The sequence below is a fragment of the Pagrus pagrus genome, assembly GCF_965226575.1.
Source record: "Pagrus pagrus genome assembly, chromosome: 10".
Lineage (NCBI taxonomy): Eukaryota > Metazoa > Chordata > Actinopteri > Spariformes > Sparidae > Pagrus > Pagrus pagrus.
Genome location: NC_140194.1, coordinates 1,540,473 through 1,565,734, shown reverse-complemented (window position 1 = coordinate 1,565,734; position 25,262 = coordinate 1,540,473). Strand labels below are relative to the sequence as shown.

The following is a 25,262-nucleotide window of genomic DNA, read 5'->3' as shown; positions in this document are numbered from 1 at the left end:
CAAAATTTCGACTTTTTCCCTCAAACATCTCTTAAAATTCCGATTTTTTCCCATTTTTTGTCTCTAAATTCTGACTTTTTTCTCCCCAAAATTTAAACTTTTTGCTACCTCAACTTTTTTCTGAAGATTCTAACTTTTCCCTTTTTAGAATTTAGAGAAAAAATTTGAGGGAAAAAGTCTGAATTTTGAGGAGAATCCTTTTTGGGGGGGGAGTTAGTATTTTTTGGGGAAAAGTCAGGATTTTAAGAGAAATTTTAGGGAAAAAAGTCTGAAATTTGAGAAAAAGGTTGATAAAAAAATCAAAATTTTGAGAAAAAGTTTGTGACAACATTTGAGGGAAAAGCTAGAATTCCAAAACCCAAAGTGAGAGTGAAAAGCACCCAGAGAAGAGCTCCCAGTGTGAAGAGGACTGGTGGCGCAGTCAGTCTGTTTCTCAGCTGGTGTTAACCACAGGCTCTCGCGCTGGTTCGAGTCCAGCTGACTGCCGGTATGTGGACCCTCACTTGTGAGAGATGATCCTGTGGTTTCTTGAAGATGGAAGCAAGGAGGCTTTGGACATAGAATTAGCAAGCCGTCCTTTAAGCAGCTGTTTGAAACCTTTGACTCACACAAAATTAAACAAATATTTATGTACTTTCATTCCTGTCAACCATCCATTATAATTGTATACATTGTGATCTCGTTGATCTGCTCTGTACATGCGACATCTATTGCACGTCTGTCCGTCCTGGGAGAGGGATCCCTCCTCTGTGGCTCTTCCTGAGGTTTCTTCCGCATTTTTTTTTTCCCTGTTAAAAGGGCTTTTTTTGGGGCAAGTTTTTCCTCACTCGAATCGAGGGTAGAAGGACAGAGGGTGTCGTCTCTGTACAGATTGTAAAGCCCTCTGAGGCAAACTGTGATTTGTGAATTTGGGCTATACAAATAAAATTTGATTTGATTTGATTTGATGTTTCCAGCAGCAGTGAAATGTTCCTGCAGCCTCCAGGTGGCACGGCACACTGTCAAACTCTAAATACATGCCATGATCTGGTCAAATGTCTGAGCTGAAAGTAAGTCAGCTTCATCACATAGTCCTCTACTTCCATCTATGAGAAATCACAGGCCAACAACTGAGGCTCAAGGTACTGGCAGGCAGCAGGATTCGAACCAGCGCCCAGTCTTCTAGTTACTAATAGTCCAGAACAAACCCACTGCGCCACCAGGTGCTCTTCACACTGGGAGCTCTTCTCTGGGCGCTTTTCACTCTCACTTTGGGTTTCGAACTTTAAAATTCACAGTCTCATAAGAACCGAACCATCGACCTCAGAAGTTCAGAGAAGTCGTGTATCAGCCTGAGCTGTCTGATCAGACTGATGAACTCTGTCTCTCAGAGCTTTTCATTCTTTCTTTTGGACTTCAGCCTTCAAAATTCAACACAGATCAGTTTCCTGGACTGGAACGACTCAACTTCTAGAAGTTAAATGATGAAAATTTAGATTTTTTACAAAAAATTCAGATTTTTTTACAAAAGATTCAGATTTTCTTTCTAAAACTTCTGACTTCGGAGCCTACTCCCCTTTTCCTCAAAAAAGTATGTACTTTTTTAAAGTGTGCACTTTTAAGTATGTACTTTTAAGTATGTACTTAAAAGTGTGTACTTTTTTAAAGTATACACTTGTCTAAAGTGTGTACTTTTTCCTCTAAAAAACTCCAAAAAACAATTGCACCAGGGAACGAGTTGCATCAGGGAACACTTAGACGAACAGCAAAGTCTAATTATCTTCTTTTATAGATTTCCTTTTCATGTGTGAAACTGGCACTGAGTGGGGAAACAATCTAATAGGAGGAAAACATCTTCTAGAAGTTAAATGATTAATTTTTTCCCCTAGAAATTCAGATTTCTTTAAAAAATAAATTAAATTCAGACTCCCCCCCCCCCCTCCTTTTTCCCCAAAATTCTAACTCCGCCCACCCCCCCAAAAAAGATTATCAGACTTTTTTCCCCTCAAATTTCTAAAACGTTTCAAACTTTTTCTCAAAATTTCGACTTTTTCCCTCAAACATCTCTTAAAATTCCGATTTTTTCCCATTTTTTGTCTCTAAATTCTGACTTTTTTCTCCCCAAAATTTAAACTTTTTGCTACCTCAACTTTTTTCTGAAGATTCTAACTTTTCCCTTTTTAGAATTTAGAGAAAAAATTTGAGGGAAAAAGTCTGAATTTTGAGGAGAATCCTTTTTGGGGGGGGGAGTTAGTATTTTTTGGGGAAAAGTCAGGATTTTAAGAGAAATTTTAGGGAAAAAAGTCTGAAATTTGAGAAAAAGGTTGATAAAAAAAATCAAAATTTTGAGAAAAAGTTTGTGACAACATTTGAGGGAAAAGCTAGAATTCCAAAACCCAAAGTGAGAGTGAAAAGCACCCAGAGAAGTGTTTCCAGTGTGAAGAGGACTGGTGGCGCAGTCGGTCTGTTTCTCGCCTAGTATTAACCACAGGCTCTCGCGCTGGTTCGGGTCCAGCTGACTGCCGGTATGTGGACCCTCAGTTGTGAGAGATGCTCCTGTGGTTTCTTGAAGATGGAAGCAAGGAGGCTTTGGACATAAAATTAACAAGCCGTCCTTTAAGCAGCTGTTTGAAACCTTTGACTCACACAAAATTAAACAAATATTTATCTACTTTCATTCCTGTCAACCATCCATTATAATTGAATACATTGTGATCTCGTTGATCTGCTCTGTACATGCGTCATCTATTGCACGTCTGTCCGTCCTGGGAGAGGGATCCCTCCTCTGTGGCTCTTCCTGAGGTTTCTTACGCATTTTTTTTCTCCCTGTTAAAAGGGCTTTTTTTGGGGCAAGTTTTTCCTCACTCGAATCGAGGGTAGAAGGACAGAGGGTGTCGTCTCTGTACAGATTGTAAAGCCCTCTGAGGCAAACTGTGATTTGTGAATTTGGGCTATACAAATAAAATTTGATTTGATTTGATGTTTCCAGCAGCAGTGAAATGTTCCTGCAGCCTCCAGGTGGCACGGCACACTGTCAAACTCTAAATACATGCCATGATCTGGTCAAATGTCTGAGCTGAAAGTAAGTCAGCTTCATCACATAGTCCTCTACTTCCATCTATGAGAAATCACAGGCCAACAACTGAGGCTCAAGGTACTGGCAGGCAGCAGGATTCGAACCAGCGCCCAGTCTTCTAGTTACTAATAGTCCAGAACAAACCCACTGCGCCACCAGGTGCTCTTCACACTGGGAGCTCTTCTCTGGGCGCTTTTCACTCTCACTTTGGGTTTCGGACTTTAAAATTCACAGTCTCATAAGAACCGAACCATCGACCTCAGAAGTTCAGAGAAGTCGTGTATCAGCCTGAGCTGTCTGATCAGACTGATGAACTCTGTCTCTCAGAGCTTTTCATTCTTTCTTTTGGACTTCAGCCTTCAAAATTCAACACAGATCAGTTTCCTGGACTGGAACGACTCAACTTCTAGAAGTTAAATGATGAAAATTTAGATTTTTTACAAAAAATTCAGATTTTCTTTCTAAAACTTCTGACTTCGGAGCCTACTCCCCTTTTCCTCAAAAAAGTATGTACTTTTTTAAAGTGTGCACTTTTAAGTATGTACTTTTAAGTGTGCACTTAAAAGTACACACTTAAAAGTGCACACTTTTAAGTGTGTACTTTTTTAAAGTATGCACTTTTTTAAAGTGTGTACTTTTTCCTCTAAAAAACTCCAAAAAACAATTGCACCAGGGAACGAGTTGCATCAGGGAACACTTAGAGGAACAGCAAAGTCTAATTATCTTCTTTTAAAGATTTCCTTTTCATGTGTGAAACTGGTACTGAGTGGGGAAACAATCTAATAGGAGGAAAACATCTTCTAGAAGTTAAATGATTCATTTTTTCTCCTAGAAATTCAGATTTCTTTAAAAAAAATAAAACATTCAGACTCCCCCCCTCCTTTTTCCCCAAAATTCTAACTCCGCCCCCCCAAAAAAAGATTATCAGACTTTTTTCCCCTCAAATTTCTAAAACGTTTCAAACTTTTTCTCAAAATTTCGACTTTTTCCCTCAAACATCTCTTAAAATTCAGATTTTTTCCCATTTTTTGTCTCTAAATTCTGACTTTTTTCTCCCCAAAATTTAAACTTTTTGCTACCTCAACTTTTTTCTGAAGATTCTAACTTTTCCCTTTTTAGAATTAAAATTTGAGGGAAAAAGTCTGAATTTTGAGGAGAATCTTTTTTTGGGGGGGGAGTTAGTATTTTGGGGGAAAGTCAGGATTTTAAGAGAAATTTTAGGGAAAAAGTCTGAAATTTGAGAAAAAGGTTGATAAAAAAAATCCTTTAAGCAGCTGTTTGAAACCTTTGACTCACACAAAATTAAACAAATATTTATGTTTCCAGCAGCAGTGAAATGTTCCTGCAGCCTCCAGGTGGCACGGCACACTGTCAAACTCTAAATACATGCCATGATCTGGTCAAATGTCTGAGCTGAGAGTAAGTCAGCTTCATCACATAGTCCTCTACTTCCATCTATGAGAAATCACAGGCCAACAACTGAGGCTCAAGGTACTGGCAGGCAGCAGGATTTGAACCAGAGCCCGGTCTTCTGGTTACTACCAGTCGAGAACAAACCCACTGCGCCACCAGGTGCTCTTCACACTGGGAGCTCTTCTCTGGGCGCTTTTCACTCTCACTTTGGGTTTTGGGCTTTAAAATTCACAGTCTCATAAGAACCAAACCATCGACGTCAGAAGTTCAGAGAAGTCGTGTATCAGCCTGAGCTGTCTGATCAGACTGATGAACTCTGTCTCTCAGAGCTTTTCATTCTTTCTTTTGGACTTCAGCCTTCAAAATTCAACACAGATCAGTTTCCTGGACTGGAACAACTCAACTTCTAGAAGTTAAATGATGAAAATTTAGATTTTTTCCTAAAAAATCTGATTTTTTTACAAAAAATTTAGATTTTCTTTCTAAAACTTCTGACTTCGGAGCCTACTCCCCTTTTCCATAAAAAAGTATGTACTTTTTTAAAGTGTGCACTTTTAAGTATGTACTTTAAGTATGTACTTAAAAGTGCACACTTTTAAGTGTGTACTTTTTTAAAGTATACACTTGTCTAAAGTGTGTACTTTTTCCTCTAAAAAACTCCAAAAAACAATTGCACCAGGGAATGAGTTGCATCAGGGAACACTTAGACGAACAGCAAAGTCTAATTTTCTTCTTTTAAAGATTTCCTTTTCATGTGTGAAACTGGTACTGAGTGGGGAAACAATGTAATAGGAGGAAAACATCTTCTAGAAGTTAAATGATTCATTTTTTCTCCTAGAAATTCAGATTTCTTTAAAAAATAAATTAAATTCAGACTCCCCCCCTCCTTTTTCCCCAAAATTCTAACTCCGCCCACCCCCCAAAAAAAGATTATCAGACTTTTTTTCCCTCAAATTTCTAAAAGGTACTGGCAGGCAGCAGGACTCGAACCAGCGCCCAGTTTTCTGGCTACTACCAGTCCAGAACAAACCCACTGCGCCACTAGGTCCTCTTCACACTGGGAGCTCTTCTCTGGGCGCTTTTCACTCTCACTTTGGGTTTCGGACTTTAAAATTCACAGTCTCATAAGAACCGAACCATCGACCTCAGAAGTTCAGAGAAGTCGTGTATCAGCCTGAGCTGTCTGATCAGACTGATGAACTCTGTCTCTCAGAGCTTTTCATTCTTTCTTTTGGACTTCAGCCTTCAAAATTCAACACAGATCAGTTTCCTGGACTGGAACGACTCAACTTCTAGAAGTTAAATGATGAAAATTTAGATTTTTTCCAAAAAATTCAGATTTTTTTACAAAAAATTCAGATTTTCTTTCTAAAACTTCTGACTTCGGAGCCTACTCCCCTTTTCCTCAAAAAAGTATGTACTTTTTTAAAGTGTGCACTTTTAAGTATGTACTTTTAAGTATGTACTTAAAAGTGTGTACTTTTTTAAAGTATACACTTGTCTAAAGTGTGTACTTTTTCCTCTAAAAAACTCCAAAAAACAATTGCACCAGGGAACGAGTTGCATCAGGGAACACATAGACGAACAGCAAAGTCTAATTTTCTTCTTTTAAAGATTTCCTTTTCATGTGTGAAACTGGTACTGAGTGGGGAAACAATCTAATAGGAGGAAAACATCTTCTAGAAGTTAAATGATTAATTTTTTCCCCTAGAAATTCAGATTTCTTTAAAAAATAAATTAAATTCAGACTCCCCCCCTCCTTTTCCCCCAAAATTCTAACTCCGCCCACCCCCCAAAAAAAGATTATCAGACTTTTTTTCCCTCAAATTTCTAAAACGTTTCAAACTTTTTCTCAAAATTTCGACTTTTTCCCTCAAACTTTTTCTCAAAATTCAGATTTTTTCCCATTTTTTGTCTCTAAATTCTGACTATTTTCTCCCCAAAATTGAAGCTTTTTGCTACCTCAACTTTTTTCTGAAGATTCTAACTTTTCCCTTTTTAGAATTTAGAGAAAAAATTTGAGGGAAAAAGTCTGAATTTCGAGGAGAATCCTTTTTGGGGGGGGGAGTTAGTATTTTGGGGGGAAAAGTCAGGATTTTAAGAGAAATTTTAGGGAAAAAAGTCTGAAATTTGAGAAAAAGGTTGATAAAAAAAATCAAAATTTTGAGAAAAAGTTTGTGACAAAATTTGAGGGAAAAGCTAGAATTCCAAAACCCAAAGTGAGAGTGAAAAGCACCCAGAGAAGTGTTTCCAGTGTGAAGAGGACTGGTGGCGCAGTCGGTCTGTTTCTCGGCTAGTATTAACCACAGGCTCTTGCGCTGGTTTGAGTCCAGCTGACTGCCGGTATGTGGACCCCCAGTTGTGAGAGATGGTCCTGTGGTTTCTCGAAGATGGAAGCAAGGAGGCTTTGGACATAGAATTAGCAAGCCGTCCTTTAAGCAGCTGTTTGAAACCTTTGACTCACACAAAATTAAACAAATATTTATGTTTCCAGCAGCAGTGAAATGTTCCTGCAGCCTCCAGGTGGCATGGCACACTGTCAAACTCTAAATACATGCCATGATCTGGTCAAATGTCTGAGCTGAAAGTAAGTCAGCTTCATCACATAGTCCTCTACTTCCATCTATTAGAAGTCACAGGCCAACAACTGAGGCTCAAGGTACTGGCAGGCAGCAGGATTCGAACCAGCATCCGGTCGCCTGGTTACTAGCAGCTGAGAACAAACCCACTGCGCCACCAGGTCCTCTTCACACTGGGAGCTCTTCTCTGGTCGCTTTTCACTCTCACTTTGGGTTTTGGGCTTTAAAATTCACGGTCTCATAAGAACCGAACCATCGACCTCAGAAGTTCAGAGAAGTCGTGTATCAGCCTGAGCTGTCTGATCAGACTGATGAACTCTGTCTCTCAGAGCTTTTCATTCTTTCTTTTGGACTTCAGCCTTCAAAATTCAACACAGATCAGTTTCCTGGACTGGAACAACTCAACTTCTAGAAGTTAAATGATGAAAATTTAGATTTTTTACAAAAAATTCAGATTTTTTTACAAAAAATTCAGATTTTCTTTCTAAAACTTCTGACTTCGGAGCCTACTCCCCTTTTCCTCAAAAAAGTATGTACTTTTTTAAAGTGTGCACTTTTAAGTATGTACTTTTAAGTATGTACTTAAAAGTGTGCACTTAAAAGTGTGCACTTAAAAGTACACACTTAAAAGTGCACACTTTTAAGTGTGTACTTTTTTAAAGTATGCACTTTTCTAAAGTGTGTACTTTTTCCTCTAAAAAACTCCAAAAAACAATTGCACCAGGGAACGAGTTGCATCAGGGAACACTTAGAGGAACAGCAAAGTCTAATTATCTTCTTTTAAAGATTTCCTTTTCATGTGTGAAACTGGTACTGAGTGGGGAAACAATCTAATAGGAGGAAAACATCTTCTAGAAGTTAAATGATTCATTTTTTCTCCTAGAAATTCAGATTTCTTTAAAAAAAATAAATTAAATTCAGACTCCCCCCCTCCTTTTTCCCCAAAATTCTAACTCCGCCCACCCCCCCAAAAAAAGATTATCAGACTTTTTTTCCCTCAAATTTCTAAAACGTTTCAAACTTTTTCTCAAAATTTCGACTTTTTCCCTCAAACATCTCTTAAAATTCTGATTTTTTCCCCATTTTTTGTCTCTAAATTCTGACTTTTTTCTCCCCAAAATTTAAACTTTTTGCTACCTCAACTTTTTTCTGAAGATTCTAACTTTTTCCTTTTTAGAATAAAAAATTGAGGGAAAAAGTCTGAATTTTGAGGAGAATCTTTTTTGGGGGCGGAGTTAGTATTTTGGGGGGAAAGTCAGGATTTTAAGAGAAATTTTAGGGAAAAAGTCTGAAATTTGAGAAAAAGGTTGATAAAAAAAAATCCTTTAAGCAGCTGTTTGAAACCTTTAACTCACACAAAATTAAACAAATATTTATGTTTCCAGTAGCAGTGAAATGTTCCTGCAGCGTCCAGGTGGCACAGCACACTGTCAAACTCTAAATACATGCCATGATCTGGTCAAATGTCTGAGCTGAAAGTAAGTCAGCTTCATCACATAGTCCTCTACTTCCATCTATGAGAAATCACAGGCCAACAACTGAGGCTCAAGGTACTGGCAGGCAGCAGGATTCAAACCAGCATCCGGTCGCCTGGTTACTACCAGTCGAGAACAAACCCATCGCGCCACCAAGTTTTTCCCTGGGCGCTTTTCACTCTCACTTTGGGTTTTGGACTTTAACATTCACTGAGTCTCATAAGAATCGAACCATCAACCTCAGAAATTCAGAGAAGTCCAGAGAAGTCGTGTATCAGCCGGAGCTGTCTGATCAGACTGACAAACTCTGTCCCTCAGAGCTTTTCATTCTTTCTTTTGGACTTCAGCCTTCAAAATTCAACACAGAACAGTTTCCTGGACTGGAACGACTCAAGGATGGAGCCCACGATCAGTCTTAATGTTCAAATCACATTCTGGCTCTAGGTCGGTACTTACCACACAGACTCATCTCATATTCATCAATCAGTCAGTTTATTAAAGATCAGGTTATGCTGTCAAACATCCAAACTCCAAGTCAGGTGAAACTGGACTGATTCTGTCTGAGATATCACACTTCAGCTTCACTTTCAATTTGAATTGTAACACCCTTTCTGGACTGTTTCACACATGGGCACAGGATGGAGGATGTGTCATCCCCCCGAGTTTCACCAGGTCAAGTGACTGTTGAGGTGTCTCAAAGGAAGAGAAACTGTTTTTCACGTGCATAATTTAATTTGTGTCCTCAGTTGACTGGATACAGCGAGCAGCCGGTCAGCCTGCTGTTGTTCATCGGCACTGCAGACGAGCGCTACCTTCGCCCTCATTCCTTCTACCAGGTCCACCGAGTGACGGGGAAGATGGTTACCACCACCTGCCAGGAGAAGGTGATGGGTGGTACGAAGGTCCTGGAGATCCCTTTGCTTCCAGAAAACGACATGTCCGCCAGGTAACAGAGGGGCAGGAACAAACCTGGATTTAGCTTCAGAGTTTATTTTTAAGGCATTAAGATAAATTCTGGAGCCGTGTTTTCCTTTTGTGAGCTGATCCTATCAGCGCCGTCCATCTCAAATATAATTATAGTAGCAACAACAGCAGTGTGAGTAGTAGTTTGAGCATTCAAACTAAAGTAATGAGCCTGTTTTGAAGATGTGCGAAGGAGAAAGTTCAGATATTTGTGTTCAGATGTAGAGAAGTTAAAAGTTGCCAGAGAATTAAATACTCGAGGAAAGTACAGATACCTGAAAACTCTGGTACAGTAACAAAGTATTTATTCTTTATTATATTTAGTATTTATTTATCATCTGTACTTCATTACTTCTCACCTCTGCTATAAGCCCATTTCTGAATTACTCTTTATTTTCAAATCCTCAGTTGTTACAGGTTATTAGACAGAGACATTTCATAAAGTTACTAACGACATACATTCAAGACATTCAATGACACTTTAATCAACCAAAACATTAGCCAAGCCAGCAGCTAATGAGATTTCTCCAGCTGTCTGTTTACAGTTATTCTTCCTCTTCTTTGTGTTTATTGCACCATACATTTGCAGTTACTTGTTTACACGCTTTGTGTTAAACTGATTGTCTTCTGGTTTTCTTCTCCACAGCATCGACTGTGCTGGTATCTTGAAGCTGCGTAACGCTGACATCGAGCTGAAGAAGGGAGAGACGGATATCGGGCGTAAAAACACGAGGGTGCGAGTTGTGTTCAGGGCCGCCATCCCTCAGCCGGACGGCAGGATGCTGTGGCTGCAGACGACGTCTGTTCCTGTGGAGTGCTGTGAGTCAGCTGCAATATTAATACACCACATTCACATCTGATTATGTTATTCAGAGTGACCTTACAGTGAGGTCAACAGTGCCTCACATTCAACAGAGAGGGAACCACAGAAAGATTACAGGTTGTTTTCCTTCAACTGAAACCAGATTAAAGTCGAACAAGTGGAGCCGGAAGTTCAGGGGATGTTTTGTTCAAAATTTTGACATAGATTATTATCAGTGAGGTTTTTTTTCTTACTGCTGATTGAATATTTCCTCTTTCTACTGTGTGTATGCAGAGCTGTAGTCTACTGTGTAACATGGAGAAACTACAGTTTCATTTAATACATTTAATGGTCCCCTTTTTGTAGAAAGTAAGATTTCCATGTTTCCAGTTGAAGGAAAAAAGTCAGAATTTTAAGAGAAAGTTCAGGGGAAAAAGTCAAAATCTAAGAAAAAGGTTGGAAAAAAAGTCTGAATTTTGAGGAGAATCTTTTTGGGGGGGGGAGAATTAGGGAAAAAGCCTGACTTTTTTCTCTCAACTTTCCCTCAAAATTCTGACTTTTTTCATCAAAATTCTAGCTTTTCTCTTAAAATTTTGTCACCAATTTTTTCTCAAAATTCAGACTTTTTTTCCCTCAACTGTTTCAAACTTTTCTCTTAAAATTGACTTTTTTTAAACCTTTTTTTCAAAATTCTGGCCTTTTTCCCCAAACTGACTTTTTTCCCTCAAAATTCTGACTTTTTTCCCCTCAAATTTCTCTCAAAATACTGACTTTTTCTAACTTTCTTCTCAAAATTCTGATGTTTTTTCCCCAAATTTTGGACTTTTTTTCCCCTCAACTTTTTCTGAAATTCTGACTTTTTTTCAACCTTTTTCTCAAAATTCTGACTTTTTCCCCTAAACTTTTCTCTTAAAATTTTTATTTTTTTACCTCAACTTTTTCCTAAAAATTCTGACTTTTGTTTCAAACATTTTCCAAAAAATTCTGACTTTTTCCCCCAAATTTCAGACATGTTTTCCCTCAAATTTCTCTCAAAATTCAGATTTAGAATTTTGGGGGAAAAGGAAAAAGTCAGAATTGTAAGAGAAATTAGAGGGGAAAGTCCACATTTTGGGGGGGAGTCAGAATTTTAAGAAAAATAAGGGGGAAAAAGTCCGAATTTAAAGAGAAAACTTTCAAAAATGTTCAGGGAAAAGGAGAATCTTTGGGGGGGAGGTTAGAATTTTGGGGGTAAAGGGAAAAAAAGTCAGAATTTTAAGAGAAATTTGAGGGGAAAAGTCAAAATTTTCAGGAAAAGGTTAAGGTTAAAAAAAAGTCAGAATTTTAAGAGAATATTTGAGGGGAAAAGCCTGAAATTTGAAGAGAATCTTTTGGGGGGTTGGAATTTTTTGGGAAAAGGAAAAAGTAAAAAATTTGAGAAAAAGTTTGAAAAAAGTCAGAATTTTAAGAGAATATTTGAGGAAAAAGTCCATATTTTGGGGGAGAGTCAGAATTTTGAGAAAAATAAGGGGAAAAAAGTCAGAATTTAAAGAGAAAACTTTCAAAAATGTTCAGGGAAAAGGAGAATCTTTGGGGGGGGAGGTTAGAATTTTGGGGAAAAGGGAAAAAAGTCAGAATTTTAAGAGACATTTGACGGGAAAAGTCAGAATTTTCAGAAACAAAGTTTAGGTTAAAAACGTGAATGTTGAAAAGTTTGGGAAAAAAGTCAGAATTTTAAGAGAATATTTGAGGGAAAGTTCACATTTTGGGGGGTCAAAATTTTGAGAAAAAAACAAATTAGGGGAAAAAACTCAGAATTTGAAGAGAAAACTTTCAAAAATGTTCAGGGAAAAGGAGAATCTTTGGGGGGAGTTAGAATTTTTGAGGAAAAGGGGAAAAAAGTCAGAATTTTAAGAGAAATTTTAGGGAAAAAGTCTGAAATTTGAGAAAAAGTTTGAAAAAAACCTCAAAATTTTAAGAGAAAATTTCAGGGGAAAGTTAGAATCTTCAGAAAAAAGTTGAGGTTGCAAAACATCAGAATTATGGGGAGAAAAAAAATCAGAATTTTGAGAAAAAAGTTAAGGAAAAAAGCCAGAATTTTAAGAGAAATTTGAGTGAATTTCGTGAAAAAGTTTGAAAAATGTTAAGAGAAATTTGAGAGAAAAAAGCCTGACATTTGAGGAGAATCTTTGTGGGGGTTAGAAAAAGAAAAGGAAAAGGAAAAAGTCAGGATTGTAAGAGAAATTAGAGGGGAAAAAGTCTGAAATTTAAGAAAAAGTTTGAAAAATTTTAAGAGAAATTATGAAAAAATCTGAAATTTGAGGATGATCCTTTTTTGGGGGGAGTTAGAATTTTGGGGAAAAACAAAATTTAGAATTTTAAGAGAAATTTGAGGGGAAAAAAGTCTGAAAATAATGAAAAAATGATCAGACTTAGAAAATGGATCACCTGAAAAAAAAAGTCAAGAACATCAGAATTATAAAAAGAAACACCTTCCTAGAAAAATACGAGACTTAAAAGAAGTAACTGAATTTGCAAACCCTGATTTTAAAAAAATTGTGACACTTGAAGTCAGAGAAGACTGGAGGCAATAACAGAATGGGCCTAAATATGAGCATAATGTGGGACCTTTAAAGACCAATAACAACAAAAACTGTGTTGTGTTGCAGCCCAGCGCTCGGGCCAGGAGCTTCCTCAGGTGGACAGCTTCAGTCCAGCCAGCTGCTCCGTGGACGGAGGAGAGGAGCTGCTCATCATCGGCTCCAACATCTCCACTCAGTCCAGGGTTGTTTTTGTAGAGAAGGGGCCTGGTGAGATCAGTTTATGTCGTATATATCACATCAAATGTGGTTTTACGTCCCATCACCTGCTTAGGATTTAACTGACATGTTTTGCCCCCTCAGATGGACGATCGCTGTGGGAAATGGACGCCAGGCTTGTGCCAGAAAAAAGCAGCGGAGTAAGTAGAAACATCATATTAAATACCCAGAAAAATATGTTTTACATTTTACATCTTTACAGAAGATGAACATGATTATTTTTTTGTGGTTCCTGTGGCAAAACATCAGAGAAAAAAATCGGGCTGTTCCTTTAACGGACACTGCTAACTGTTGATCTTACAACAAAGTGAGGCCATGTTTGTATTTTTGTCAACTTACTGTGGAGATCCTGCCACTGTACGTCATGTGATGCTCTGTTACGTAATGAGACGAGGGAGGTGTGAAAGCTCAGTTTGTGTTCTGGATCAAACGTTTGAGTGTTCTCTCACATCTTGGAGAATCTTTCTTGCTGAAATTTACTCTGGTTTTTGTAGCATTGAAACGTCACTTAAGATGGCGATGAGGATTCCCCTGAGAGGAAGTAGAAAGAGGAAGTTAACAAGAGCTTGCTGAAACCACAAAGAGACCGAGGCTGAGTCTAAATGTGTCTTTGACTGAGGAGGAGAGGGAAGCGATGCAGGAGTCACCGTGACATCACTGAAGAGTGAAAATGTGTGGTAGATTTTGAAACTTGGATGTGGTGACTCTGGATTATTTGTGTTTCATTTGGGCCAACGGAAAAGAAAAATGTGTGTTTCTTTTTATGTTAAAACTATAACCCCTCTGTCATTCAGGCCAAACCTTAGAGGGCAGTATTTAAGATATAACCAGAAGAGTGTGAGGAAACAACAGTGTTGACGTTCTGTCAAAGACGTCTCTGTACTGTGTCCCCTGTCTCCCCACTGACCTCCGTCACTCTCAGAAAGACCTCCGTCAGATAATTGGGCCACTTAGCTTCACGGCTAACTGAGCTACTTACCAATGGCAGCTAGTCACTACAGCCCAAGATAGCGACAGCACAGAGTTTAGTGAGCAGCAGTAAGTAACAGTTGTAGCGCTGCCTCCTGCTCGTGTCTCACAAATCACACCACCAATTTCTGCAAAGATGGAAACAACTAATAGTTTTGGATTCAGCCATGAGACCATGTTTTGTTTTTTCTGTGCTTTTCTTCACATCTTTGTGTTTCTGTCTTTCAGTCCAGCATTGTGGTGGAGGTCCCTTCTTACAATAAGAAGACAACGGAACCGGTCCAAGTCCAGTTCTACGTCTCTAACGGGAAGAGAAGAAAAAGTCTAGCACAGAGCTTCACCTACCTGCCTGGAGTCAGACGTCACCACGTCAAACAGGAGCGCTGGGAGACGGACCACATCTCCCACAATCCACCTGGCTTCTGTCCGACCTCCTCCCAGCTGCCTTCCCATGACCGAGCGCTCATCCCAGACGTGCTTTACTATGATTCCTGTGACATCCCAGTGCATTGTGGTCCCCCTTCTCAGAACACGCCTCGTCTTCATCATCCCCCCGCCTCCTCTGTCCCCCTTCAGATGTTTCCTCACACTTCCTCCTCCTCCTCCATGGCCTCCGCAGTCCCCCATCACACCTTGATTCCTCTCCAGACCTCCATAATGCCTCCTCAGATCTCCACGATGCCTCCCCATGCCTCTTCCGTGCCCATTCAGACCTTCACCCTGCCCCCTCCAACGTCCTCCTGTGGACCTCAGAGGGAACCCTCTCCGTCTCTCAGCTCCAGAAGAGCCTTTGTGACCCCTGCTGACCCCCAGAAGGACTCTGTGCTCTCCAGCCCAGGAGAGGTGCTGAGCATCAAGCAGGAGCCAGAAGACCCCCATCCAAATCTGGGATCTTTGGGCCTCCAGGAGATCACTCTGGATGATGGTAAGAAGCTCCGTATGTTTTTATTAATGTCTAAAATCCTGAATTCAGATGTTACTTTGAGGTTCTCTGTGGAACTTCTATGTTGTGTTGGGAGCTGGTTGTTAGTTTCTGTTAGCAGACTGTTGCTCTCCGCTGAGACGAGGCAGTCGAGAACGTACGTAAAGTCACAATCCAACCCGAGTCCTTCACAGAGAAATCAGCTGTCCAGCCGCTTTAAACAACTTCAACAAATCGTCGACAGACGACAGAGAAGGTCTCATTTTCACGTCACGTTACAATCTGCTCACGTATGGCCAGTAAAAGTGATTAACTCATGTAAACTGCTATGAATAGTTATATAGAGCTCCTTTAAGTAAAAGTACAATAAAATGTACTTGATGGATCAGAAGTAAAAGTACTCAATATGCAGAACGGCTTACACAAGACTCACACGGGACACTAACTCTGGTCGCCCACACAGACTGAAAGTCATTTGCATCGACGACTCGGCCAGATCCTCGTTCTGACATTTCATCAGATCACCTGAAGACCGACCTCGCCAACAAACTTCTCATACAACCACTCAAACAGTGTTCAGAGGCAGAATGTCACCTTCCATACGCACAATATTGAAAAACAACGTGCTCTCTGAGCGTCACGGAGATCGCTGAAGCGTGCGCTGCTACGTCCTGTGAAACCACACCCATCCGGGGGAAACACAGAGTTATTGGGGAGTCCCTGCAGATCGCACAGACGGACAAAACAGCCCTCAGACAGATCTGCTGTTCGACTGGTGATCTGGACCTTAGATTCAGATCCATGATCCAGATCAGTTCTCACTGTGTCTGCTGCAGCTGTCTGTCTGTCTGTCTGTCTGTCTGTCTGTCCACACTTGCTCTGTGATGTTGGTTATTTATACGTCGTGGCCCTGTGTGTGTGTGTGTGTGTGTGTGTGTGTGTGTGTACACTGTGTTTCTCTCTGATCTGGGTTAATAATAGCTGCCTCTGCTTGTTGCTGGTCTGAATGATGCAGATGGGAGTTAAATTAGTTGCTGTGCCTCAGTTGGTGGGCAGCAGCTGTCGTCAGCCCCCCCCCCCCCCTCGCCCTCGCCCTCGCCTTTCAGCTTGACTTTGACCTCTGCAGCCTGGAGAAACGTCAGCCCGGTGACCTGAAGGTCAGAAGACTTCATCCTTTAGGTCAGAAGGTTGTATATGTGTACGTTGTGTCCAGGTCGACCAGTCAGTGATTCCTAATGAAGATCTCTCTCTCTCGCTCTGTCCTCTTTAGTTTTGACGCTACCTTCAGTTAGACTTAAACCTTGAGGACGGAGATAAACTTGCTTTTGAACTGCGTGTTTGCGTGGACCAGCGGCTGCGTCCTGACCGTAGTTGTTCACATACTTGCCTAGATACGCGCATGACTGGACGATACCACTAGATGGCACGCGTTAGCTTGTTGCCCCCGCTGCTGATGACTTCAGGAAGAGCACCAGGCTTTTCAGGACAGTTTCTGTAGTGGCCAAACTGTATAATTACAATGTCAGGTGACGCACTGAGACCCCAAAAACACTTTCTTTCCCATAAGCTAACAGTGTGAAAGAAGCATCTGTAAAACTGTGGATAAAAATCTGAATTTGAGCCATTCGGTCCAATAAAACTGAAAGTGTAGAAGAGCCGCATGATGAAATTATTTAATCTCTACTCAAGTTAGCCGGCTCGGTCTATGGGCCTCACAACACAGAAGATTATTATTTTCACAGGCGGGAAGTTGAGCTTTTCTGGCTTCATGTGCCACTGAGCAGCTTTCATAAAAATGAACGGGGCTCCTCCTTTAACACTGTATCCAGGGTCGTAACTGGCTGGCAGCACAGGTCAGTGTGGGACAGAGCATAACAGCTGATGTCCACAGATTTGGGATTATTTTTGTTTTGCTTTCTTAAAATGAAACATTTATGTCAGAATGTTGTTTCAGCTCTGCAGGGACACTGAAGGAGGCTCAGAGGAAAACTAAAGCTAGTGAAACAGATACAACTCAGCTCCGTCTGCGCCTCCACATGTCTGGGATAGTTTCTGTGTGTATCATTTTGATTCATACGTGCAGCTCAGGTTGTGTTTACCAGGCGAGTGTCAGCGACGAGTGTTGTTGTGTTGGTTTGCTTCACGAGCTTCAGGTTTCACTGCAGAGCTATCTATAGACTGAATGAAGCAGTGCTGCGTGTAAACACACTCAGCAGAGCAGCTCTACTACTGCTGCTAATAATATTAAACACAATCATTTCTCACCCCTGCTGACACCCTGCCGGCACAGCGTGTCATAAAGCTTTATGGTTCATGAGTCAGTTTAGTCATAAATGGATTAGTTGGTAATTAGACGATGCAGCGAGAACGAGAATGTTGCAGAGCGTGAAGTCACTTTATCTCTTTTCATCCACACATGAACCTGTCGCTGTTGAGTCATTAGACACTGAGCATCATAAAGAGTAAATAAGTTTTAGGGAACATGTTTAAAGTCAGTTTGTCAAGCTGCTCCCTCCTGTGGCCAAACAGGGAACTGCAACACAGAGTCCAGTTTTCTTTCCCTGCATTTGTTTTATTTCGACTCTGCTCAGTAATTAGAACAGAAGAGCTCCAATATCTTCTCTTCAGAGACCCCTGAGCAGGGAAACCCCACTACATATGTGGGACAATACATGTAGGGTGGTAATGTTAGCCATGCTAGCCGTGTTAGCCTCAGCCACTGCTGTTTCCCGAGGCTCGTTGTTGGTTTGTCAGCAGGACTTCACAACAGCTACTTAACGGATTTCCACAAAACTTGGACGAAGGATGAGTCTCAGCCCAGAATAGACCCTGTTAACTTTTGATGCAGATACAGGATTTTTTTCTCAATTTCTTTATGCAACAATTTGTAGTAATTTATATGTTTAAATCACTTTTTTTATGGCCAATGTGCGCAGATGGTAACAGGACATGAAAAATGAGACCTTCCTGTCCCTCTTAGTTGTAAATACAAGGTTGCGAACGACTTGTTAAAGTTGTTTAATGCTGCTGGACTGTGGATTTCTTTGTGAAGGACTCGGGTTGGATTTGCCGCGACAGTCTCAGTTGCCTCGTCTCATTACCTTTCTCCTCTTCTAACGTCATTTAAGAAAAGGAGTCTGACTAACGACCGGCTTCACACTGCAGGACAGGCTGTTTTCAACATGTTTGTTCATTTCTCAGGGAATAATGAAGGGCTCATAAAAAAATTGTTTCAAATTTAGGTGGCTGCTTTCTATGAGTGAGTAAAAAAGGGGACTGTTGGGCCTTGGTGGAGGTATGCACTCTACTGAGCACCATTCTAGTTTTTTTTAGAAATCATAAGAACCTGCTCACTGTCATCTGTAGTCACTGTGAATCAACCCCTTCAGAGACCATTTTTACATTTGAGTATGAAAAATTATTTTCCTTGGAAACAAAAAAACCCAAAAACATTAACTCGCCCTCTCTGGAGCTCAGACACATCTTACAGTTTGAGATGTAACGATGGTTGTGAGACGGGCTGGAAAACTGCAACACCAGCAGATAACTGGACATCGACCTCGCAAGTGATTAGCAACAAGCGAAAAGTCAACCTGTTGTGACAGGATGTAATCAAATCAAATCATGTTTCCAACTTTCCAAACGTTTAAAATTCTGTGCCGCTAAATCCAGAAATGTCGTAATAATCACGTCTCCTGCTTCTGTTCTGTTGCAGTGAATGAGATAATCGACAGAGACATCGGCAGTCTGAGCAGCAGCACCCAGCCAGACCAGTTCGACCAGTACCACCAGTACGACTGGGAGCACAAGTCAAGTGATGCTGCGCCGCCGTTCTGCGGCGGCCCTCAGTAGCTACTCTGCTTCTTACCGAGTCGCCCGCAGCGCTTCTCCTTTAAAAAACAAACCGGCGCTCATGTTTGCACAAACTGATCCTCAAGTGCCTGAAAACCAATCAGCCGCCTCCGACGAGTCTCATCAGGGTATCACACGACCGTCTCCTCATCAGTCTCAGGAAGTTTTTCACTGACAAACCAAAGATTTTTTTTTTTAAGCTTTTTATGACCGAATTGGAAGAAAACAACAGAAGGGCTGTAATTCAACTGCAACGCTTTAATGCTACACAATCACAACAATCACGATGTCATCTGAGCTTTAAGTCGTACAAAAATGAGAAAATCTTGTCGTTATTTATTGGCCGTTTAATTGTGAAATCTATTTTTGATACTCTGGATCTGATCCAGTACAAAACTAAAACCCTTCAGCTGATCATTTACATTTTTTATAGCTTGGTTTTTCTCTCTGTATGGTTTACATGTCCTCGTCTGAATGACACAAACGCTGTTCAGCCAGAACTGTTTTGGTGTGAAGCTTCAGACACTGAGTCACAGGAATGTATCTTAAGGTTGAAGTAAAAAGAAAATATCTGATCATTCTGTTTTTTGATAAATCATTTGCTGAATGATGAGTGAGAGTTGTAAAATAGTTTATTCTGTGTGAAGCGTCTCCATAAAGGATTTCAGAAGCAGCGTCATTTCTAACGGTCTCCTTCTCTTCATGCACAAACACATTAAAGGCACTTTGAGCTGTGACATTTCATTACAGGGAGGTCAAAGGTCAGAGCAGCATATATTGGCTACCTGCAGGAACAAAACCAAAGTCAAGAACGTTATTAAAGTGCAAATCTGCACTAAATCACACAAGGAGGACAAATGTTCTCAATATAACTGCGGCTAAGTGTTTTCAAGCCTGCAAGTAGAGGTGCACGATGGGAAATTTATATTATCTGCTTTTTATCAATGTCAGTGAAATTAAAGTCGATATAGACCAGCACAGCATCTACACACTCTGATACGGGAGGTGGAGGCATTAAGAGTTGGTTTGCGATCTGCCAATTAACACCGATACAAAGAAGAAGCAGCAGCGCAGCTTAAAATACACGGTCCACATCCTCGAGGCTTCAGAGACCAGGGAAGAGTTTAACACAATAAATCTAACTAGAGCTGAACATGAAATCTTTGATCAGCACATCTGATCCTTTCTTACACTCAGGTGTGCGTAAACTACAAGTTAGGAACTTCTCTTTAAAATAGAAAATGTGAAGTTATCGGTTATCTTATTGTATCAGCCTCTGAAGCAGCTAGTTGTCGGTTATCGGCTGAAAAATATCCATATCGTGCATCCCTACCTGCGAGCTGTGCAAGAACATCCCTCTGTTCTGTTTCAGGCTCAGTTTGTTTCAGTGTCCAGGATCAGACCGGTCCTGTTCAGTCATTTAAATAACTGCTGGTCCGGGTCAGTCTGAACAAAGCAGAACTCCTCCACAGCTGATCCTGATCCTGCCGTCCAGCAGCTGTTTTTGCACGTATAAACCAACACCGTCCCGAACTCCAGCTGTGCCTCGGCGCCGACGTCCTTCCTCTGCAGCAGACTGACCAGAGCCGGCATCAGCTGCAGCTCAAAAGTCCTGGATGCGCCGCAGGAGCCGCACGCTGGAACCACCTGAGCCATGTTGGACGGCGGCTCGGAGATGAAGAGCGGTTTTCCGCCGCGACAGTAGCGAAGGATCTGCTGAGGACACAGCGAGATCTTCTTCATGAACCTGGAGAAGACGGCGTCTCCGTGCCGGGCTTTCGTCTTCTCGTACTTCTCCTCCCCGCCGCCGCCCTCGCCGTCCTCCAGCTCTCCCACCGTCACTCCTTCCCTCCTCTCGTACTCCCTCAGCAGCTTTTGAGCGTGCCGCAGGTCGTCTTCCTCTCCACCCAGATCTGCCTCCTCCACCACACTGATGAAGAACGGACGGAGGACAGGAACTTCCTCCTGTGACTCTCCCAAACTGAGATCCTGCAGGCGGCTGCTGACGTCAGTCTCACCGGCTGCTGGACAGAAAGAAAATTGAGTCAAGAGAAAAGAAGAGTTTCAGTTTAGATGTCGAAAAACTAAATTCAGCTGGTGTCCATGTCAAACTGTGAGGGAACAGAATCCTTTTCAGCAGAAATCTCTTTGGAAACAGACAACTTTTCCCCCCGTTTAAAGTCGTGTTATCGTCACAAAGACAATCAGATCACTTTCAAACTCCCTCAGAGTAACAACTAAACAAAACGGGACAAACATGAGTTCATGTATTCATTCAGTCTATAATGGAGACGGGAAAGCAGATAGAAATATTGCCAGGCTGCCCTGATCTTCCAGAGAGACATTAGTCTACAGCAGGGGGCCAAAACTGAAACCTCCTGGTGGACCAGGGGCTAAAAGCGAGAAGCTGATGTGTTTTATGAAGATGAAGACTGGTAACAAACAGAAGCTCTGAGAGGCGAGTGAGGAAAATATTCTGATATTCTGAAATATTTGAGTGGTTTAGAGGGAAATCTCTGGTGAAACTACTGATGTGTTTAAATGTAAAATCTTCAACTTAAAGCTGTCACATAAATGTAGTGAAGTAAAAAAGTACAAATGTATCTCAGACGAGGGGCAGTAGAAGTAAAAAGTGGCTGAAAATGGAAATATGCAGGTGAAGTACAAGTACCTCATAACTGTACTACTAGTGGTTGTAAAATCTTAAAGCAGCTTTAAGGAATACGATTCTCAATACAACAAAAAACATGACAATGTTAATTTACACCATCAACCAGTGTTACAAGTACTTTTACTCAAGTACTAAATTAAGATGCATTACTACCAGTAAAGTATAGTGAAGTATATTACACATATGCATCGATATAGGATATTATAAAGTACTTTAAAGCTGCAACATTAAAGTAACGAACACATTCACGCTTCTCTGACTGTGATCAAGTACTTTAAGTTTATTCTGATGCTAAAACTTAAGTAAGAATTTGAATGCAGGTGTTTAACGTGTAATAGTACAACTTGAGTATTTCTACACAGCAGCAGTACTACTATTTTTACTTCAGTCAAATATCTGAGTACTTCTTCCACCTCACCGTCTGCTTCAGGGGCTGCTGCCTCCTCTTGAACCTGGCTGTCCTCCTTCACTCCTCTTCCTCCCCATCCATCCTCCTCCTCCTCCTCCATCCCCCAGTCATCAGCGGTGTCACACCAGTCTGTGGCCGCCAGAGGAGCCTCCTGAGCCGGGGGAGGCCGGCTGGGTGTCCGCGCTGTTGCTGCTGCCGCTGCCACCTCCGCCTCCAAACACTGAGAGCGGAGCACCCTCCAACACTCCGGCCCGCTGCTGCACTCGGCAGCCGGGCACGCGAACAGGTGGAGGTGTCTGTGGTAGGGGGACACATCCAGGGGACAGTACACCTGCACCACATGCACCAGCGGGGCTCCGCAGCGTCCACAGCGGGGAGACTGCCGGGAGATGGCCGGCAGCCAGTCCGGCTGACCCCCGACTTTGTTGGTCAGATATGAAGACTGGTGCCGCTGAGTGTCGAGCTCTCCATCACACAGTCCGACCAGAGTTCCCTCCTCAGCGGGGGCAGCCATGATCCCTCACATGTTGTCAGCACCGACCGGAAGTCAAAGTGAGCGTCAAGGGTCCGTCACCAAAACATCGCCGCCGGCTGGATGTTCGTTTAAGTCGTAAAAATACACATAAACTGTTGTAAGTATGTTGGAAGCGAGCAGTAAATAGTCCTGTTAATGAAAATACTACATACGCGTAAGAATGCGGTAAAAATGTGAAGCCTGTCCGTTAAACTGAAGTAGATTGAGAAAGGTTCCTACCGCACGGACATCTTCACTTCCGTTAAAGTAACGGAAGTAAACGGCGAGAAAATATCCGTTTAAGTGATTTTGTCTTTTAAATAAACAGGAAAAAATTCACTTAGTTGTGGTTTAATAACTTTTTTTTTATTCAATATTAATTAAACATAACTTTTAAACGTTAACCGGAACTAGCTTGATTTGCGATTTCCGGTTTTGTATCACCTCTTACAAATTAAAAGCACTAGACTAAAACTTGCTAAGTAGCCAAAAGTCATACTAGAGTGAAAGTAAAGATATGCTGTTGAGATGTTACCTTCAACTACCAATCATGATTACTTTGCTGAGATCTGACCTCTTACCACGATGTTAAACTTGCAGAAATTGTATTAATTATTCCCAAAAATGTGTAACTGAAACATGAAAATAAGAAGACATCCTACCAGTTAGGGTTTCTGACAACATATATACAACTAGAGGGATTACATATTGGTTAAGGAAAGGCAGCAAAACCTTATAATAATTGATCAATAATTGATTATATGACATAGTGTGCTGTCTTTCAGTCAGAGGGGTAAACTGAGGCTGTCTCCCTCCAGGTTTAATGTGGCCTCTGCAGATGAACTGACGTGTTGAGATGTGATGACTTCCACCTCTTCCACAGATCAGCATTTGTTCAGGTGATTTTCTTTGGCCCCTAGGAGGCAGAAGAACACCACAAGTCTGAGAAATGTAGACGTAGTTAGAGACAAGAGCAAAATGCTCTTATACTGAAGGGACTGACTAATGAATATACAATAAATATCATGATCAGTTGAACAAAATAAAGGTGATTTGAAAATCTTTTCAATATTGTGATACAGTAAAGACAAAGTGAACGAGATAAAATTACATTTATTTTACGTGTGTGAGTCACTAACATGTGAAATGTATTAAAAGTTGAATGTTTAATAAAAACAGATTGTTTTGTTTTGTTCAGTGTGTGTGTGTGTGTGTGTGTGTGTGTGTGTGTGTGTGTGTGTGTGTGAGTCCGCAGCTCGTGTCTCCACTCAGGGCTGAGACAGGTGACATCATCATGACCGACACGTCTGATGTCCCTGAACTAAACATCAAGTTATTCATCAATAAGCAATACAAACCAAAAATAACTTAAAGGAACAGTTCACACAAAAATTAAACATTCTTCATTATCTACTCAACCCCGGGCTGATGGAAAGTGTCAGAGTCCACAAAACAATCTCCAGATATGAAACTTCAGACTTTTCTCGTAAAACTACAGTTTCCAAGGTTGAGAATCTTTTTATTAAATAAACTTAAAAATCTAATTGTTGTAGGGTTTTTTTTAATTTTTGTAGTTGTGTGTGATCCACTGTCCTCCTTTTTATAATGACAATATATATATACTCCAGCCAGCAGGGGGCAGTCACGCGTCATTTGTCTCAGCTCATCATGTTTCCTGTTCAAACTGCTGCTGAAATGATAATATTGAATTTGTGTATCTGCAGAGTTTTTTCTTTTCAGTGTCTGTCACATCTGAGCACCAGAGGCCTCGCTGAGATTACAATCACTGCAGGCAACTCAACATTATAATTTCTAATTACTATAATTATTATAGAGCTTCGGGGAAAAAATCTTTATCTTGTTCATGTGTAGCTGTCACATAAAGCACAGTGGAAATCAGGCTTTTCTTCTAACTAACAGCATAATTAAAGAAACAGTGAATGAAGCCTCCTGTTGAGGGAAAGTTTGGTGAAGTCGACTTCATCCTCGACTCTCCAGGGACACGTGCAAGGATCCTGTTTGTTTGTTCAACACCGTCTGCCAGCTCGTTGATTTATCTTTTAAATGCAATTTCTTTTAATGTCTCAACTGATGTGCCGTGTGTCTGAATGGGGCTTTATGATAAGCGTGCCTCGCCTCATTGTGCCGGCCTCCACCTGTTTTTGGATCACAAACGTCCTGACAGACAGGAGGCAGCAGGTGAACCTGGAGAAAATCACACCCAGACCGGATCCCCTCAGGGACGTCGGCTCTGCCCACCACGCTTCCCCGTCCACCTCAGGAGACTCGTCTGTTCAACTCCTGAAGCCTGCAGACGACACGGTGTCTGCCTCGTCCGGGACAGAAGGGAAAAGACAAGGTGTTAGTACCTGTTCAAAAAGTATGACAGTGAAATCCAATTGTATTATAATATTCAGGTAAATAAATATAATAAAACCTTCTAAAAGCTTTTTTATTTCTCAATTTCTTGTTAATCATTCAGTGAAGATTTTTGTCTTCTGATAAATATTTCTTCCCCAAAACTGCAGACTGCTCCTTTAATATCTTGTCTTCTTCCTCTCATGTCTTATGAAGTGCACTTTGTTCTGCCGTTCTGTTGAAAGGTGCAACACAAATAAACTTGCCTTGTCTTGACAGGTGTCTTAACCTATCACGGTCAGCACCGTCGTCCCACCTCCAGTCCCTCCGCTCCGTCTGAGTCCCGACCTTCAGGCTCCAGACTGGACAAAGATGGCCGCCGAGCAGTAAACCCAAACTGCAGACACCTGTGAACGTCCACACAGACGGCCTTCATGTATTTTTTACCATGTGAAACAGACACTGTAGCTATAAGAGGTGTA

The 25,262-nt window shown here is 41.1% G+C and overlaps 2 protein-coding genes across 3 annotated transcripts in view; one reads left to right on the top strand and one right to left on the bottom strand.

Annotated features, from left to right (window-relative positions):
- The window catches only part of LOC311263535 (nuclear factor of activated T-cells, cytoplasmic 3-like), a 31,785-nt gene extending 12,283 nt beyond the window's left edge, over positions 1 to 19,502 (top strand). The window contains exons 5-10 of the mRNA XM_084363671.1: positions 9,269 to 9,468; positions 10,132 to 10,304; positions 12,936 to 13,076; positions 13,170 to 13,225; positions 14,283 to 14,979; positions 18,692 to 19,502. Coding sequence (XP_084219797.1) covers positions 9,269 to 9,468; positions 10,132 to 10,304; positions 12,936 to 13,076; positions 13,170 to 13,225; positions 14,283 to 14,979; positions 18,692 to 18,828 — 1,404 coding nt within the window. The 3' untranslated portion in view covers positions 18,829 to 19,502. The remainder of the gene's footprint in view (positions 1 to 9,268; positions 9,469 to 10,131; positions 10,305 to 12,935; positions 13,077 to 13,169; positions 13,226 to 14,282; positions 14,980 to 18,691) is intronic.
- On the bottom strand, positions 19,443 to 22,661 carry pdcd2l (programmed cell death 2-like). Of its 2 annotated transcripts, none has more exons than XM_084363674.1 (2): positions 21,918 to 22,661; positions 19,443 to 20,852 (listed from the first exon to the last, which is right to left on the bottom strand). In XM_084363674.1, exons 1-2 carry the CDS (start codon positions 22,420 to 22,422, stop codon positions 20,245 to 20,247), a joined length of 1,113 nt encoding a protein of 370 aa, XP_084219800.1. In that variant the 5' UTR covers positions 22,423 to 22,661; the 3' UTR covers positions 19,443 to 20,244. The 2 variants fall into 2 exon arrangements, with proteins under 2 accessions (XP_084219800.1, XP_084219801.1); XM_084363675.1 differs by having other exon boundaries at positions 19,443 to 20,849.
- Between the last annotated feature and the right edge of the window lie 2,601 nt (positions 22,662 to 25,262).

What these genes read in the sequence shown, in the direction of transcription:
- pdcd2l (XM_084363674.1), bottom strand. Translation starts at nt 22,422, where the DNA reads ATGGCTGCCCCCGCTGAGGAGGGAACTCTGGTCGGACTGTGTGATGGA. An exon ending in AGCAGCCCCTGAAGCAGACG is followed by an intron (nt 20,853 to 21,917) that starts GTGAGGTGGAAG and finishes CTTTCTGTCCAG; the next exon opens with CAGCCGGTGAGACTGACGTC.